General features: G+C 34.7%; 2 protein-coding genes across 3 annotated transcripts in view; both read left to right on the forward strand.

Moving 5' to 3' along the window:
* Nucleotides 1-16,122, forward strand: part of LOC110376072 (potassium channel subfamily K member 6) — a 67,848-nt gene extending 51,726 nt beyond the window's left edge. For both annotated transcript variants that reach the window (XM_064035509.1, XM_049847619.2), the window contains 4 exons: nt 11,509-11,649; nt 12,119-12,328; nt 12,847-13,035; nt 13,862-16,122. In XM_064035509.1, coding sequence (XP_063891579.1) covers nt 11,509-11,649; nt 12,119-12,328; nt 12,847-13,035; nt 13,862-14,163 — 842 coding nt within the window. In that variant the 3' untranslated portion in view covers nt 14,164-16,122. The remainder of the gene's footprint in view (nt 1-11,508; nt 11,650-12,118; nt 12,329-12,846; nt 13,036-13,861) is intronic.
* Nucleotides 16,123-17,314: 1,192 nt separating this feature from the next.
* No66 (Nucleolar protein 66) lies at nt 17,315-19,341 on the forward strand. Its single transcript, XM_021334437.3, has one exon. It carries the CDS (start codon nt 17,510-17,512, stop codon nt 19,310-19,312), a length of 1,803 nt encoding a protein of 600 aa, XP_021190112.3. The 5' UTR covers nt 17,315-17,509; the 3' UTR covers nt 19,313-19,341.
* The last annotated feature ends 84 nt before the right edge of the window (nt 19,342-19,425 follow it).

The following is a 19,425-nucleotide window of genomic DNA, read 5'->3' on the forward strand; positions in this document are numbered from 1 at the left end:
ACCTGATAAAACTTCAAGTACCTAAATAAAACAGGAGAAAACTTTCCAAAGCCATAACATATCCTTATAAAATGTCGTCCAGGCACAGAACTACCCACAAAGCGTATATTGCAGATATAACCGCTATTGTGCAACTTGTGGTAAATATTTGAAATGCCTGCAGTACTGGCGGACAATGCACGAGTTTCTCATTAAAGAGGATCGAACACGTTCTGCAAGGAGGCTGCACTATAATAGTTTTGTATGTGGCCAGTCTTATGTGGGGCTTTATGGACTCCTTATAAATTTCGTTCGTTCGTTTTCCAAAAAACTTACGATATTTTTGTTTTGAGCGAGGTTTAACGGCATTGCTTATATGATATACATGTTTTGGAATGCTTCGTCTTTTGTTTTGGTAATCAATTTTAAAAAGACAGAATTTGACTTTTGACTTATTTATCGCCGATAGTAACAAAAGTATTCAAAGTTGTCACCATGTCGGCAAAGTTCTCGAAAGCGTTATATTTTACCATCACGGCTATCGATCAAAATGACATCATACTTATGTATTTAAATAGTCAAATTATTACCTACTTAGTTAACTATGCATTACTATTTTTTATTGAACTTTATCTAGTCTCGAACCTGTTGATGTAAACCAATAAAATATATTAACCTTTCGTTATCAAATAAACAAGTCAACATATTTTATTTCTAAATGTTATCTTACAATACAAAAACTAGTTATAACGATATCGGCGAGAAATCAAATATGTTATTCAAATAATATTTTTGATAAAGAATCTAAATATCTGTTTATCTTCTAAAACATGATAGTAGGTCAGATAATTTCAATAATTTTATGTAAAACAAGATAGTGTATTGTTGTCATTGATAACGGTAACGGCCGTAGGAAAAATACATTAGTGCACAGATTGATAACAGCAATCTGAATTGCTTTAGTTAGTCATCATGCCACTGGGCTTTTTTTATTAATCTACCTTTTTTCCACACTTTCACTAAAATATCACGGAGTTACCTGGGCCCCGATTCTCCTAAGTTAATAATGTCAAAATCGAATAGAAATCGAATCGCAATATGATCGTAATAGCAGTTTTAACCATATCGGGCATTTTGCTACTAATAAAAGACTAATCGTATTCGATTGACATTTGATTGGTGTGTGATTGGTCTGCTATTTTGACGATTTTGGTCTATACGGATGATGCTGTACAATCATTTTGCAATCGTAAATCATTTGCAGATAAAATGATTGGATATGAAAAGGATAAAAACGTTTATTTCAAAGAAAAAATAGCGGAATGCCACATACGCTTCAATCGTAATCGAGTCGGGATTGGATCTCAGTCGAATCGAGTCGAACGTCAATCGAATGGCGCTTAAGTAAAATTAGGAGAATCGGGCCCCTGTAGTAACCCTTATTACATTAGGTATATTATACTTACACATATGTATATGAGCTTATTTTCCTACCTAATTAATCCAAATTCGGTACTATCTATGCGAAAGAAGATTAAACGAAACCTGTGACTATTTCATGAAACAACATTAGCATTATTACCAAAAAGTTTTGCCAATAATGAAAAAAATACAGTCTATGGGACTTATAGATAAACTACTGTTTGTCACGGTTTTACAAGATGACTTTATTTATTAATGGCTGTTTGGTATCGTACACGTTCTTGACATATTTTATTTGTGCATTCATTAATTATGTAATTAACACAAACTTGTGTTGCTGCATTATCTAATTATCTTGTATGAACTTTGTCTGTTTAAACTTTGTTTACATGGTTATGTCATCTATTAGAATTGCTTTAATTATTCTTGACGCGCAAATGTCTGATCGGATTTTGATGTTAGCAGAAAAAAAGCTTGCCTACATAACAGGATAATAAAGGTTACTTTTTATCCGAGTACGAAAAGAAGTTCTCTCGAGAAATTCTACTATGATACGATAATAGTAGAAAAAACTTTGGTTTAGTTCAAACCTTCCTCATAATGTATTGAAACTTAACATAGTTGCCACTACACTTTGAAGTAGTAAATTTTCATATATCTTTGTTAACTACTTAAAAACGCTACGAATAGCAACATTCTATAAAATTTCCTACAACTTATCAAAAAGTTCGTCTACTTCTATCAAACGAGTTTTATAAAAAAGAAGGCCTTGTTCTAAAACACGTTGGTTAAGGTCGTAAGCCTACCATTAAATATTTGAAGCGGTAACCGACGAAATTTTGGACGAATCGTCTCGGCCCGTCATTTGGGAAAACCGGTTTGTTCATAGACTATGCTAAGTAGGTAGATTATTAATTGAATTAGGTACTATTGTGTAACATAAATGTTTAGGAATTTGTCAATCGTTACGTAATTGCTAGTGATATTGAATGATATTTTAGAGAATTTAGATTTGAGGTTGTAATAATGTGTAGTTTTTCGAGAGGACCAACTAACTTTGAGATTTAAAAACCGGTTTGTATTTTGACTGTCTATAGATCTAATTCTCTCAATAATCTAGTGTCTCATTTACCTATATAATTGGACCTTAATCACAGATTACTAAATGGATAGTATATAACCTAACTGATCTACAAATAATGTTTATTCACATCGTTTTTACAAAAGTTCAGTACATTCGCCAATTTAAATAAATTTTCACGCGGCCCAATTTTAAATAAACAAAAATGTTTCGTAACCTATGTAAAAATACTAATAGAAAAATAAAACAATAGCTTGAACAAACCAAATGATTGTATACAAAAGCCCGCTAAATAGATAGAATGGCTGAATGCAGAGGTATCAAAGCGTTGCCAGACTGTGATGTGGGCAACCATCTTGCCGGCCCAATGAATCGGTACTAAGTAAGCGATCACTGCTCACAGACACCATTTTATTTGCCTGTTTTTATTCTATTAGGAAAACAGAGAATTGTTTAGGAAATAAATTCTCGTTTTATTTGTTTGTATAAAGGTGAAATCTTTTTTATCTGCATTTAATACTCAAAAATGTTAAAAATATGTTATTATTAAATAAATAATTAATAATTAGAACATGCTTGAATAAAAAATAATTAAACATTCGAACATTCCAAATGTTCGATTTGAACATTTAATTTTAGAATGATTTTTAACTTTTAAATTCATAGACGGAACTGATAGTAACGCAGATATAAAATTAATAGTATGGCCAAGTGACCTTTCCAAAACTGAAGTGAATACCTACAGTGCTGCTTGGAAAAATACAGTTTTTTTTTCGGCCAGGTGTTCATTTAAATATCGTTATTAGATTAAGAGCAAAATATTTAGACATTTTACATATGCCGACAATTCTTGAGTAATTTATGCGAAAACGAAGAATATTATTATTGAACATATTATATTATATGTTCTACAATAATCCAAGTTAAACAATCTTCATCGACAAGAATTGATTGGTATTTACTAAAATATTGATCTTCGTAACTATCTTGGTTTCCCACGCGTTGGCAGAGCGTGGGCCGTATAATCTCGCTCCTGGCACTTCCAGTAATAGCTTTAGCGTACTTCATCCTATTTGTTTTGGATCTGTGTACTTAGCCGAGTAAACCGCGGGACGTGATCACGTTTTAAAATAATATGGTGGGACTTATTTTAGGTTTTTGGTTTTTATAATTTCGGCTGCGAAAGTCTGTATATACAATAGTTGTTTCTGAATTATTTCTGAAGTGTCTTGTAGAATTTTAGAAAAAAAAAACAAAGTTTTTTGGTGATCACAAAAAAATACAAGTTCTAGCCCCAACAAAAAAACTATGAGTTACTATCACAGAATCAATAAAATAAAATTTAGAACACATAGCTCGTATGAAAATCACATACTAGTGAGAAAACTTATATTTAGAACTATGTAATATGAATAAAATCATCCCGTTGCACTAGATTTGACGTTTCCATAAAAAGGGGCTCAAAAATCGAATAATTCTCAAAATAACAAAGTGACAGGTTTCAAATTAGCAACCTTTATCAAAAGGACTCATTTGGAAGCCATCGCGATTCGCGCCTTCGCTTTTCAAAATCGTATCTCGATAGTAATCTAACTACGTAAAGTAGGTATTATCGACCAACTAATGTAAAGATATTCAACCTTATGACCTCAGTACTAAGATTGAATGGAGAGTAAATTTAGTGGACTTCAGGATGTTTGGAAGGTTTTGAGTGTTTTTTGGTTGAGATTTTTTTTAATACACATGTAGATGAATTATTTTAGAATTAAAGTCGCGAAATACGCAAACCTATTGGTAGGACTAGGTAGGAAACGAAAATAATTTTATAGTTTTTCCAAAAAATACATTTTCAATATTTACGATATACCCGCATATTTCATGATATTCATACATTTCATGATATTCAGAGTTGTAGACTTCATGATATTTCTTTTTTGGTACAACTTCTTCTGAAACTACAAAAAATATAAAGTTAGAGGTCTTATGAGACGCTACTATTAACGTCCCAAGTGAACAAAGCATATTGAACTTTATTACCACTGCATAGCGTTCAATATGTAAACGGTATTGGATGATAGGCGCTTGCATGAACCATAAGCCACTTAGCTTTACTGAAATTCGTACCTTCTGTATTCTAGTTAAGGTGCAATATGCATTGCAGATACGCTGCGACTCTTATCAATATCATATGTGTAAATAAATAGTTACCAACAAACGTACAGAAAATACAGCAAATAGGTAATAAGGAAAAAGTATCAAAACTCATATGTATGCAATCGCAGAAGAAATGGTTTGTGAAGAGCAACAAACAAAAGAAATAGGCCTATCTTTTCAATCTACATAACATTATTTTCAAAAGATGTTCCGTCAATCTTTGGAACTTTCGATATTTGTGTCATATCCACTATAAAAGGAAACATTAAGTGAACACCTGCTAACATATATTTCCACTGGGGTTGCAAAAAAAATTAATTTCGCATTTTGATTTTTAACCGACTTCCCAAAAAGAAGGAGGTGTTTCAGTTGTACACTAGGTTCCAAAAAACTGTCCACTTAATTTTATGTGATTAACTTACATACTTAAAACTAGTCGACTATTGATTTTTAAGAATAAGGACTATTTTCAAGCGACTTCCCAAAAAGGGGGAGGTTCTCAATTTGGATGTTTGCATTTTTTTTTTAAATTTTGGGATGCATATCCATCGTTTACCAATCGATATGATCAATTTTTTTTCAAGGAGCCTTTTGCCCTACAAAATCCATTTAAAAATAAAATAAAGTAGTCAATCTGACCAGTGACTGTATGATCCAGCAAGATATTTAGTTACAGATAAAATGATAATTTATCAATGTTCGTACGCATCTCACAATATTCACTGAGCCGGAACGCTGACTACGCCAAAGATCTAAGATAAACCTCGTGTTTCGTAAAAGCTAGTAAAAGTCAATTTCAAAGAGGTTTTGGCCCAAGTCCACAAACGTACTTAAAACAACTATTTACTATGTATTTTATTAGAATTTTCAGAGTAAACAGCTGTTTTAAGGAAAACGGACGTTTAAGTCGTCAGTTATCTTATCAGTATATTTGTTAATTTGAAGCTTAACTTTATTCACGTCAATACCCGTTAATAATTTTATCTAGTCGGTTAAAAAAAATTAAACAAAATTGAGTTTTGACTCAGTTTATATAGGTAGGTACCGAATGTAGATCGGTATCAATTTTAGCTAAAAACTATCCCCATCTAACAAACATGATGCTACACACGGTTTAACACTTCCAAGCTTTCTTTTATTTTCGTCCTTCTCTAATGTGAATAAATAGGTGTTACCAAAAAACGTCGGCTATCCTTCACTCTACCTCTGCCACTGACTTGTGGGTGAAATAAAAACTCGTTGACAAACTGCAGAGCCATACATCACTTTTTGTCAAGTCGGCCAAATGGTGTGTGGTTAGAAGGGCTGAGATTGAAAGCTGAAAAACCAGATTTGATGATCCACAAAGATTTCTTGAAGTGTTTTAGCTATTTTAAATAATATGTTTCTTCTAGCTTATATAAAAATTAAACTAGAGTTAAATGATAGGAGTTTTCCTATGCGTACTATAACACCTCGTTCGAGCAATTTTTCGAATTTACGTATGCCAACCGCGGAAAAGGCTTGATAAATGGAAAGATATGTAAAAAAATGGATGCAGGCGGGCAAAGAAATTATATTTTTTATGTATGATTACTTAAGAACATTGGATCATTTAATATGTGCTGCAGTAAAAACCCCCTTCTTGGCCGTCGAGTAAAAATTAAGCCGCAAAAACCTACTTACACACTCGGCCACAAATTGTCTTGTAATACCAGGAGTGCAGAACTACGGAGGTGGTTAGGCGACCGCAAGCCATAGTAACAAAATATATCTCGCGTATCGACTGCCACACCCCCGTTCTGCTTGACCTCAAGAACTATCTCGTACTTCGGCTTCGGTTACATTGTATGAGAAAAGCGGGGAGTATAGCGGAAAATGTTTTTACTGACGTGGTTTCTTGAAGGGCCCTATTTAATACGAATTAGGTGACAAGTGATACATTCAAAGAAATGAGTGATTCGAGACCTAAAGTATAAACGGTGGAAGTATTCAATAGAAAAAAACCTATCTACTTACGGCAATAGGCAACTTTCACAAGATTTGTGTAGGTGTTTGTAATTATTTTTGTGGCCCCGAATATTAATTTCCCTGGAAGTTCAATCATTTGCCTCGAATTTCACTAATTTCGGTTCTACTTTCACATTCCAAACTAAAATGAAATTGTAAACCCCCTTTTAGAACTCCATTTTAAAGTACCTACTTACTTTTTTACCCGCTCCCGCTCCGCTTATCACCTTACCACAGCTCATTTGACCCAGCTGGGGAGCGTTAACACAGATCGAGCGGGAAATGCATCGACCCCTGCACTAGAACTAAATATATAACAATACAGCACCAATTGTTCACTTAACAACGATTTATTCAGTGCTGATAACATCACGTGATAGTACCAATGCCCTTACTACAAATATACTTACTACGTAGTCAATGATAGTTGACTGTATTACGCACACACAGACAAACATACATTGAAACCTGCATTGTCGTATGTGAATGTGTCCCCTTTAATATGCAGTTATCAACAAAGTTATAAATCAGATCTTCATTTGTTTACCTTTTGCAACAATGTAACTGTAATGTAATTTTGGCTGGAAAAATCTCTCTGTAGTTCTATCTCTGCGGTATATTCTATTACAAGGTCTTAGAGGTTTCGCCCTCTTCTCGTGGAAGCTACTCTCCTTACCTGGATAAAATATAGCTTATATTACTCTGGAATAGGTACTGTGACTTTCTAACAGTGAAGAATTTTTCAAAATTGTTCACTAGTTTCAGGATCTTTGGGGTGAAAACAAAAAACAAGAACTGCAATCGCCTTATGTATTTACGACAACGGAAATGGAAGCAAAATCATGTATCATTTACTAATTGCTTTACATAAGTAACAAACACATAATTATTACACGCGTTCTCCAAACATAACGAACTATATCGTCACACGTCAAATAAGTACACACAATAGAAATCTACAAGATAGTGCTGCATTAGTCACGATATCCTAGATTTATAAAAGTAAACTAGGTACATGGTTCGATAACACAAACGATTGAAAATAAGAGCCTATGTCTACCAGATTACCTCTATCGAACAAAACGATAATCCTTCAAAAATACAGAGGACCAACATTTGTATAGCAGTAAACTCTGAATTCTGAAATATACAGGATATAACAGTTTTGATCCTCTTAACACGGAATCTTCAAATATTCAGGTGCCTGGTCGATCATAGTTTTGCGAATTTCCTTCACCAAAAACTCTCGATTGTACCAATTGATGAGAAATATTTTTCAGGCTTTAAAAAAAACTATTCATATATATCAATTACTCAGTACGTTTTTCTAACAAATCGTAAATCGGTGTGCGGTTAGAAGGCCCAATTAAACTGCGGATCGTTGCTTGAACAAGCTGTCAATGTCAAAAACAAACGAACACCGCAAAAGTCTATTCAGTAATCGACTTTATCAAAGCGTGGAATTGGTTTTCTTTGAACACTATTCGATTTGAGAAAAAAACTACTTGAAAATATAAAAAATCGTTCTGTTCAGTGGTTTCACTCTCATCCAGTGAGAACTACTCCGCGCATCCAGATAAAAAGTGGCATAAAATCGTCCTCATTAAATGAACTATTTAATTAGTTCATAGAATGAACTTTTCAGCTGACATTTTATTGGAATTAATCCGGGTCATTATCCATCTAATATTATAAAGCTGAAATATTTGTTAGTTTGATTGAACACGCTAAGCCCAGGATCTACGGGCCCGATTTGAAAAAATCTTGCTGGATGCGCGGAGTAGTTCTCACAGGAATTGTGACAGTCTCACAGTTTGTTTAGTTATTTTCTACTGAAAATCTTTGTGAGAACTACTCCGCGCATCCAGCAAGATTTTTTCAAATCGGGCCCGTAGATCCTGGGCTTAGCGTGTTCAATCAAACTAACAAATATTTCAGCTTTATAATATTAGATGGATAATGACCCGGATTAATTCCAATAAAATGTATAAACTACGTCATCATAAAAGATATACGCACTTAACCCTAGGTCATCACATCACCACTATCATGCATTTATCATGACACACAACATACGCGAGCATTCTCAGTGTTAAATGTCAAAGGTGCAATGCAACGCATCCCACTTTCCTGGACGCCATATTGTGACGTCACACTGTATGTCATAATATTGACCGACCCCAGGCAAGGGTTATCGAGAAAGTACCCCCAGGATCGTTGCTCGCGAGTGTACATGGACCGTGGTATCATGTTTACAATTAAATAGCAATTAATTTTATTAATTTAGTGCTCTTTAAGATATATTGGAGTTACTTTCTTTAAGTGAAGTAAGTAGGTATTGTTTCTATCATTTCTCAGAAAAGGTTAACTGCTATCTTCCGGTTATCGGTTAGTTTATGATGTTAAACCTAATTAGCGTTTAATGGGTACTTTTTTTCAATATAGTAGGTACTTTTCCTTAAGACTTTACTCGAGTAAAACTAAGTTTATTGTTCGAGCTTTTATATCAAGGCTACAATAGTACTTATATTCAAATATATAATACCCAATTGTTCTACAAAACTTCTCGTAATAAAACCTGATAATAAAAGCACTATTTGACTCGGTTATACAATAGCCCCTAAACTTATTTACCTCTAATGTTGTCTAATGAAAAGTCTTACATAGGTGCCGAATTTTGATATTTTCCGACCTTTTAACTGAGCACCTCTAACTGGAAATTGTACAAAGAGAATAGGTATTTATTTAGAAAGAAAAGACTCAAAACTCAAGTCATTTAAACTATTTACTTCCTTATTAAAATCTCGTATTCACAACTTCATAAAATGAATTATTACTTAATTCATTTTATGCCATCTCCAACCGCAAAAGTAACATGGGTACAAAAATAAATGTGGAATTGCTTGAATTTTTCATTCGTTGTAGCTTGGACCATGGAATTTAGCCAACGAGAAAATAGACCTCTTAATTAAATAATACCTAGGGACTATGTAAAGCTTGCTATTCAGGGTGCGACTTTTAATCGCAGGGATTAGGCCACGGATTAGGCCTAGTTGACCAGCAAGGTTAAGTTTATATTATTTGGGTAAAGGACACATGTACTTACTTATTTTTGTACCGTAAAATGAATTGTTGTAGTAATATTATTTAATTGGTTAATCATAAAGTTTGCTTTAAAAATATGACATCAACAACGAATCTCTTATTAAAAAATTGCTTTGTCAAAAACGCATTCTTACCGCTTTGCATTCCAGTTTTATAAAATAAGCTAGCTTTTAGAGATTTAACTCTAAATTAACATTATAATATAATGTCAGTTACAGCATGAAACACAAAACTGTGTGTCATTTATCTAGGACGACAGCGACAGCGACATGCCGCTAGCAATCTAGCTTTATTAATGAAACAGAGGCACAACATGCACTTGCATTCCGTTACACACAAAATATAACAGCATCGTTTAGCAGAAATAGGTCAATAAACTCCAATTTTCAAAGAAAATCTCGCAAAAAATTGCTACCATTACAAGCAGGTCTAATTTTCATCAAAGAGCGTCGGCCCGAAATGAATAATACATTGTGTACAGAATGAAATACACATTCGCGGCTGCCGGGAACCGGCCACAAAGTGCTGGGAAATAGCCGACATTGTTCAAACACGGTTTATTCAGCCTACGCAGTGTTAATTATTCAGCTAACAATTAAACGTAAAATACTTTCACGTAATGATGACTGCGACGTGTCAGCGATTTGAATATACGTAATTGTGATTAATGGGGAGCTTTAATTTAAATCATGCATCGGGTTGCCAGCCTTTTGTCTCTGGTAACTTTCGTTGAAAATTGTTTGTGTATCAAGCTTAATGGAATTGATGACAGTACATTAAGGGTTTTAATTTAGAGTTAATTTAATTTGAAGCCAAACACATCGTTATTTAATTAAAATTTAGATATCATATTTGTTTGAAATTTTTGAAATGTGTTTAAACAAACAAATTATAGTAGCAATAAAGTATAGTACTTACGTATACAATTTTATCTATAGGCGGTTTGTGGCTTTATTTTTTACACGACATGTACCTAGAGTAAATCGAAAAACAACTGAAAGTCAAAGTCGTTAGACATTCTTTCTTTAAATGCTTGCATTGAAATTCTAAAGCGTTCAATCTAGATTTAAACATAGGAGACTCTAAGGTCGAGCGCTCAGGACTTAGAATAATCTCTCACGTTGAGACCTGTAGCTTAAAGTACTTCAAGATCTGACTGTATTATACTAACGTTAGATAGACCAACTCGATATAAATCTCGATTTTGTATCGATTCTAGTTACCCTCGTCGATCCATGAGCATTAACATCAACATTCAATTTACCCCGTTTATCAAAAATACCAGGAATAAGTTCAATAAGATGAAATGTTTTAATTTCGCATTTTGTGCCATTTCTGACAAGCTCGTCAAAATAAGTCTTCCTTTAGATTGACTTGGCGGGTTTTACGTCATATTTTCAAATTCAGCGAAATGTTAATTATTTGGGAGTAAGTAAATAACGGGTATTTGGAGATGGATGCGTCAGAGAACGCTGGTTAATTTAAGAAATTAAAAATTGATTGTAGAAGATTCTTAGAATAAGGTCAATCGGGAAAAATAAGACCATATTCTGCTAATTTTCTTCTAACTTAGCTCCTGTAATGATACACTCTTTATAGCATTCTTTTCATCAATTTTTATGAAATCTTAATGAAATAAGGTCTTAGTAAAAACGCCTTTTATTGCATTTGGACAACGAAGCCCCATTTGATAAGGGCGAAAGCATAACCAATTGTTATGTACGTACCTATAAGGTTACTGGTTATTATACAGAATTAACCTTTATTTTCTTCCACAGACGATGATCTGGAACTCCTGTTGGATGAAGTGGTCCGGGCGTCGAACCGCGGCGTGTCAGCGTCTAGGAACGTCACCGGTGGACCCAACTGGAGCTTTGGACAGTCACTGTTCTTCTCATCCACTGTTGTTACCACCATCGGTGAGTTTGCATAATTAAGATACTATCCGGAACTGTATACCTATGCCTGCAATATTATCAAAATGACAAAGTAGGCAGTATATCTGATGAAGTGAATCCTCAGATTTGGCATATTTTTTTTTATTTCTTTTAAGAGTCACGATTCGCTCCATGCCTTTGGTATTTAGAGGTAGTAAAGCAAGGGCAACCTTTTGTGCTATATAAAAGAAGACTACATTAAATTAGATTCATTAAGCAGAAAGCTCTGGCACTTTTTCATTGGAACCTTTCGATCTACGTTTATTAAAAACAACGAGTTACTATATAACATGGTGCAATGGATCCGAAACGTCGGTTTTAAAAAATATTAATGTAACCGCGATAAAATCCGTAAAAGTAGTTTTATGTAAATGTTAGATATATAAAGTGTCAGAATTCAATATGAATAGGACATGTTAAAACATTCACATAAAAATCTCTGCTCTTACAGGATACGGCCACGTAACCCCGCTCTCGAAGCCAGGCAAACTGTTCTGCATGATGTACGCTCTCCTCGGGATCCCACTGACGCTGGTGCTGCTCTCAGCTCTGGTGGAACGCCTGCTGCTGCCAGCTACCGCACTGCTTCGCTCTCTAAACGCAGCACTGGGCCATCTGTACCGCCCCTTCACTATACGATTGGTGCATCTCATGATGATAGGTGAGGATTTCAGGAATATGTCTTAATACAGGTATAGGACTGTTAGGGTATTATGCTGAAAATGACTTTGTCGCATTGGCCGACTTTAAAAAATGTAATATGTTGTTTAGACATGTAGATCTAAATGATCGTTGACGGTATAGGTATTTAGATCCGATGAATAAGAAAATTTTGTAACATTAAAATTATTGCAACTAGCTAGTGTGAACATAGTTGTGGTTCAAGCTACATAATTTAGTAACACGAATTTATGCTAAGTGCTAGTGTTACTACCTTACTACGACCAGCAGCAGCATCAAATATTACTTCAACTACATATTTTAGTTTACTCGGTCCTATGTGCAGCAAAATGTCATAGTATTTCTTTAATTTCTTAATAGATACCTGTCATACCCAAATGCATACTTAAGTATTTTTTTCTTAAAAATGGACGAAAAGAAGATGACAAAAAAGTCAGATTTTTTTCCCATAGTACTTCATCTAAAATAACTAACCAAATCATTGTATTTTTTTTACAGTGACAACCCTAGTGCTGTTCTTCTTAGTGGTGCCAGCTTGCGTGTTCGCGTACTTGGAGCCCGACTGGGACTTCCTCGACTCTTTCTACTACTGCTTCATTTCCCTCACCACCATCGGACTGGGCGACTACATCCCCGGAGACTCCCCCGGACAACCCTACCGACCGCTTTACAAAGTTGCTACCACTTGTAAGTTTATTTTTTGTGCTTGTAACATTTTTTAAATGTCATCTTTTGGCGGCAATTTATGTGTCATTTTATAATTATAATGTTAGCAATTTGTAATAAATCGATTGTCAGAATTTATAAAAGACAATTTAGACAATGATTGTTATGTATGAAAATGTTTTTTTAGCAAAATATAGGCATTAATTTGAACAGTGACCTGTAACCTTAGACCAATTAAAAATGAAGACCCTTATTTTCAGCAATTAAGCTTAACGAACTTTATACAAAATACAAACAATAACGTTTTTAATTATTACTTTATCAATATTCTATAAAATGTATTTTATTATTCTACTGCTTTCTCTAACGATCTTTGGTCTGATGCCGTCTGAATAACAATGATGGTTTAATTAATACGTACCTCAGCAGTATTATGTAAGTTCAAAAACTTTTGGTAACGAAAGAGAAAATCTCTGTTAGGTACATTTTCCTACAATAACTTGGTAGCAAATACCTAGTTTATACAAAAGCCCGCATTAGTGATTCTATTCCTTATTAAGATTACCGAACCTCATTATAGTTACATCGACAGACATTATGTTTATTTATTAGAAAAAAAAAATATTTATTCATTACTTAATGACATGTCAATCATATTTATTAAGGGCAATGTTATGCTTAAATAGGTATACGGATCAAGGTAGTTCTGTAGTTGTAATCAGCTGTAACTGTAGGCTGGTTTAGGTATTATACATACAGACTGTTTATTTATGTGGAAAATAGTATGCCGCCCTGAAAATACTCTATATATTTACATTTAATTTATCTTTAATCTTTTTCGTTCCAGTCTACCTCCTCATCGGCTTGACATTCCTGATGTTGACACTGACCGTCTTCTACGACATTCCTCAACTGAACTTGAGCACGGTATTCTCATCGGTAAAGCTTGACGACGACCCAGAGAAGATGCGACTCAGCGGCTCCGGGGTCATGGGACCAGGCTATGGGATTGGTGGACTAGTCATGAGGGATGATTATAATCATCACGACCAGCGCCGCTCTGTGGTACACATCAGGCCGCATTTGGATGATAGCCCGAGTCCCGAGGACACTACCCCCGTCCATGCTCGCGATATTCGTGTACACTAAACCGCTTTCTCTGACCTCGGTCGTGATTCCGTTGGCTAGTTGGTGCTGTTGGATGGAGCAATGTGGAACGATAATGGATGATTGTTTGTCTCTCTCGGTCTTTCGATTTGGGGTAGTCCCATGCGCTCCAAAATTATTGTGAAGCTCTCGAAAATATAAGTCTTAATTGGAAGATTTTTTGAAGCGCATGGGACGTTAGAAGAGTTCCAAAATTGAAATCTTTCTGATTCAGAAAGAGTCATGTTCTACATTGTAAAAAGATCCGAAAAATAGCAGCCAACGTTACAAATCGACGTTTGCTCATGTAAAAATTTCCTTGAAAATGGAATGAAAATCAAAAAAAAGATGAACAGGCGCGGTAAAATTATAAATTAGTTAACATTACTGTAATATTTAGTTTATAAGTTAATTCCCTAATGTTTAGTATTAAGTTAATGTCAAATATTCCGATGTGTGTATCTATTATTTTCTTTTTCGATCCCTTTGTCGACTACCGTCCTAAATATGTGTGAAATGTGTATTCTAAGTTGGAGTCTTTAAAAGAGAATGTTTCATAAAGTCTGCTGGTAAAAGCTGCGATAATAAGACTGAGAGGTTTTTCAAATTTTCAAACTTTTCTAATTCATTTTTAAGAGGTTTGTACTTGCCGAATTGCGTACCTTGCGAACTATAACATAACAATGACGAAAACAATGTAGTATCTAAACAGACTGACTAACAACATGTCCTTCTATATGTATACGTTTTACATTCCTAAATTGTAAGGACTTTTCTAAAGTTATATCCATGATATCCATTTTCAAATCAAATCAAGGGCATATCAGTAACGGTCACAATTCAAACAAATAATACTTGCCATATCAAAAAAATCTAGACTTTATATAACATAGACATTCTATACTTTGAGTTTTACAAAGAAAGATGGAAAAAATCGTGAATTATCTCTATTAGGTACCTATCAAGTCTTTAAAAAAGAATTCTAACGCAAATATGTCTCTACATAGGCTATACATATTATGCTACAAAAATCATAAAAATATGCATAGATATTATAAAAAAATTACGTATCAATTATGTGTGATAGATGACCAATAACGTAGATTCATTGGATTTTTAATATAAAATATTTATATATCTATAGATATAAAGAAAATCCAATCTATTATATTAACTTCAACATAAAATGTTTTCATAAAGATAAATTATATTATTAGGGTGGTAGTGCATAAATTAAAATTATAATAATCAAAATTAAAAAATCGTTTATAGTTGTGTATATAGTTTAGTAAATACTGTTGCAAAGAAAAAAGTTTACATAGATGTTGGTAGTCCACACTTTTTTACTTTTTTAAACTTCACATAGAACTGTGTGGCTGTGACTTTTTAAAACTTAAATAATTGGATTATTTTGCTGTTTATTAAAACTTACATTTCAATATTATTTTAATTTTATAATTCTGAATCGAAATGCAATCAATGACAATATAATCAAACTTATGATATGAAAATATATAAATATATTTCTCAACCATATTTATCTAGTTATAAAATTGTACTAAAATTATTTTGCTACTAAATAGGATATTTTTTCAGATCTGCGTTTATTTCTCCCTTGTACGAAAAAATAAATTTTCTTATTGTTTAAAAGTTTATTTACAGGGAGCATTGAGCACTACATCACTTAGAGAATATAAATTATTATATTATAAAAAAAAAACTATGAAACAGAATGTATTGAATGTTAGAAATAAATAAATAAAATATACTTACTACTAAGTGTAAAACTAAGCATGTAAACGTATTCTATGTTCGTACATCTCCATAACCATTGTATCAGTTTTCATAGAAAATAGATCGTAGTGCGTAGAAAATAAAACACAAAATGCCTTGAATGGATAACCGCATTATAGAACAAAACTGTATCAAGAGTAATTCGTAAATAAATCAGCTTGAAAAAGTTATATCATTGTTTTATTTTCACTATATGCATCAAAAGTATTTCATTAATAAATGCACCGCTGAGGTGGTGTGGTACCAGGGTTCTACAAAAAAATCTGCCTTATAAAATGTACCTACCACCGTAGTAACTATTATATAATCTGTGCTACCACCTGTATATCATATGGAATGATAATAAAAATAGAGAGTATTAAGTCTTCAATCGTCCTACCTGTCATGACTTAAGGGGTCTACACACCAAAGCCGCCGACCCGGCGGCTTAGTGCCGGCGGGTTAACCCGGCGGCTTCAGAATGTCCAAGCCGAACGACTTTGCCGGCGGCAATGCCGGCGGCACGACTGCCGCGGCATGTGGTGTTCTAGTAATTGTCAAATATTCTATGAAAGCCGGCGGGCAACTGACTGAGTGAGTGGAGAGGGATGCCGTCGGCATCGGCATGCTGGCATCGGCATTGCCCGCGCGGGCGCAAGCCGGCGGCATGATTGCACAAAATACGGCCGGCTGGTTGGGCCGCCGGGCTGTGCCGCCGGCGTCAGCGGCTTTGGTGTGCCATCGACATAGCCCACCGAATCAGCAAGCTGGAGTGGCAGTAGGCTGGCCATATTAGCCGAAGAACCGATAACCGTTGAGTTAAACGAGTTCTAGAGTGGAGACCACGCCTCGGCAAACGCAGTGTATTACGTCCTCAGGCACGGTGGAGTGATGACTTGCGCAAGACGGCTGGCAGGAGCTAGATCCGAGAAGTCGAAAATCGATGTCAGTGGCGTGCACTTGGAGAGGCCTATGTCCATTGTCCAGCAGTGGACTGCGATAGGCTGATGATGATGATGAGTATTAAGTACAAAGAACAACTATCTGTCTAACTATTTACTACTACAACCCGAAACTTTGGAGTATTCTACATTACAGGATGGTTTCTGGTTCAATAAAAAAAATAGTAAATAAATCCATAGGTTCTGGATTTGTATATACCCTGTTATGAAAGAATATTGAAATATGTGTTTTGAGAATTGGAACCTAATTATTTTGATTGTTCGAAACTTTGTTTCTAGAAATTAAATTAAATACGGACCTAGGTAATATAAAGTACTTGGATTAGTTTTTCATATGACTGTACTCTGTTTGCGTGAAAAGAAATGTAAAAAAATCGAAGGTTTCAATACGTCAATGTCAAAACAAATATAACCTCACTTTTAAGCATTGCAGCCAGTAGGCCGGGTTGGTTTTTTTAATCAAAATTAAGGACTGATTTACCTTATCCGAAGTAGATAATAATCAAGTAGGTTTTTTACATCGTAGTGTAGTTTAAAGTACTTTTGAAAGTGGTGTCAATTTACAGTAAAAGATCTAGTTTTCACGTGTGTGATTATTCCTATTTTATATCGAAATGGATACTCCAGTATCTGCTTTTGCTATGTACAAAGCAAACACTTCATCAAATAAGGAGAAAAAGAATAAGAAAAGGAATAAAGGTAAACCACAAGTAATTTCTCCGAAAGCCACATCGCGTAGTTTACCGCCGCAATTAAAAGATGAGAAAAAGCAGATAGAACTCGCGCTAAAGCTGAAAAAGAAGAATAAGAAAGTTAAGGAATCAAAGAACATAATTAAGAAGAAGCAACACAAAAAGAAGAGATCTAAATTAAGTAAACCTGAAACAAAAGTGAGTCCAGCTAAGAAATCTACAAAACAGGTATTAAATTCATCCGATTTACCTGATAGCCATGAAGATGTTCCAGTACTTCTTAAACCGCCTGCTAAGAAAGAGGTGCCTGACCTTGAATCAGCAGATGAAGTCTGCTCACACTCCAGCGAGGGCAGCTTTGAATTCACTCCGGTGGAAACAGACAGTGAAGAGGAAGGACTGAAAGTATTCAAGTGGATGATAGCACCTTACGACATTGACGAGTTCTTTGCCAATGTGTGGGAGAAGAAACCCTTACACATTGCTAGAGGAAAGCATGACTTCTACAAAGAATTGATAACCACACCAATAATTGACGATATGCTTCGTAATGAACATATTCAATTCACCAAAAATATAGATGTCACTTCATATGTTGATGGTGAAAGACAGACGCACAATCCAGAGGGTAGAGCACATCCACATTTAGTTTGGGACTTCTACCTAAATGGTTGTAGTGTAAGATTATTAAATCCACAAACTTATATTCCTAGACTGCATTTAATGAATACAGCAATGCAGGAATTTTTCAATTCATTTGTTGGTGCCAATGCTTACCTGACACCTCCAGATAGCCAAGGGTTTGCTCCACACTATGATGATATAGAAGCTTTCATATTACAAACTGAGGGCAAGAAACATTGGCGTGTCTATAAACCTCTGAATGAGGGAGAAGTCCTACCTAGAGTATCTTCAAAGAATTATCAACAGGATGAAATAGGCAAGCCAATACTAGAAGTGACATTAGAGGCGGGTGATATGCTGTACTTCCCAAGAGGATACATTCACCAAGGTGTCACAATAGATGGAGAGCACTCACTGCATGTCACAATCAGCATGTATCAAAAGCATTCTTGGGCAGATTTGTTTGAAAAGCTAATGCCAGCAGCCCTACAACTTGCCATTTCTGAAAATGTTGAATTGAGACAAGGACTTCCATTTGATATCTACAATCATTTTGGTCTGGTACATTCCGATTCGCAGACCCCGCGTAGGAAGGAAATAACTAAAATGATTTTGTCACTGTTTGACAAAATTAAACAGACATTACCTATTGATGATGCTGTAGATCAAATGCATAAAAACTATCAGCATGCAGCCCTACCGCCTGTCATAAATGACTTGGAAAAGGCTGTAACAGTATTTGGAGATTCCGATGTGATGATAGCAGATGGTGTAGTCACTAACAGAGTAGAAATATGTCCTGACACTAGAATAAGGCTACTGCGCAAGAATATACTTAGAATGGTTTCTGAAGACAAAATTAGGGTGTACTATTATGTGGAGAATTCATTGGAATACCATGGCAATGAGTTACCTTATCTTGAGATTGAAGAAGAGCTTGCACCGGGTATAGAGACATTGATAACTGCCTACCCTGAATATGTTGCTGTGGAAAACCTTGACCTCCCCAATGATTCAGACAAATTGAGCTTAGCAGATGCGCTGTGGGGAAGAGGATTAATCATGACTGAATACCCTTTGGAGAATGTTGAAGATGACTAAGTAATAAATAATGAATTAAGTATTGTAAACTTAGTTTTTTTATGCAAAACCCTAGACCTAGTCAAAACTAGCGGTAGCTAGTCCAATCAAAATTAGTACACACACACAGTGAT

This window comes from Helicoverpa armigera, chromosome 7 (assembly GCF_030705265.1).
Source record: "Helicoverpa armigera isolate CAAS_96S chromosome 7, ASM3070526v1, whole genome shotgun sequence".
NCBI classification, from domain to species: Eukaryota; Metazoa; Arthropoda; class Insecta; order Lepidoptera; family Noctuidae; genus Helicoverpa; species Helicoverpa armigera.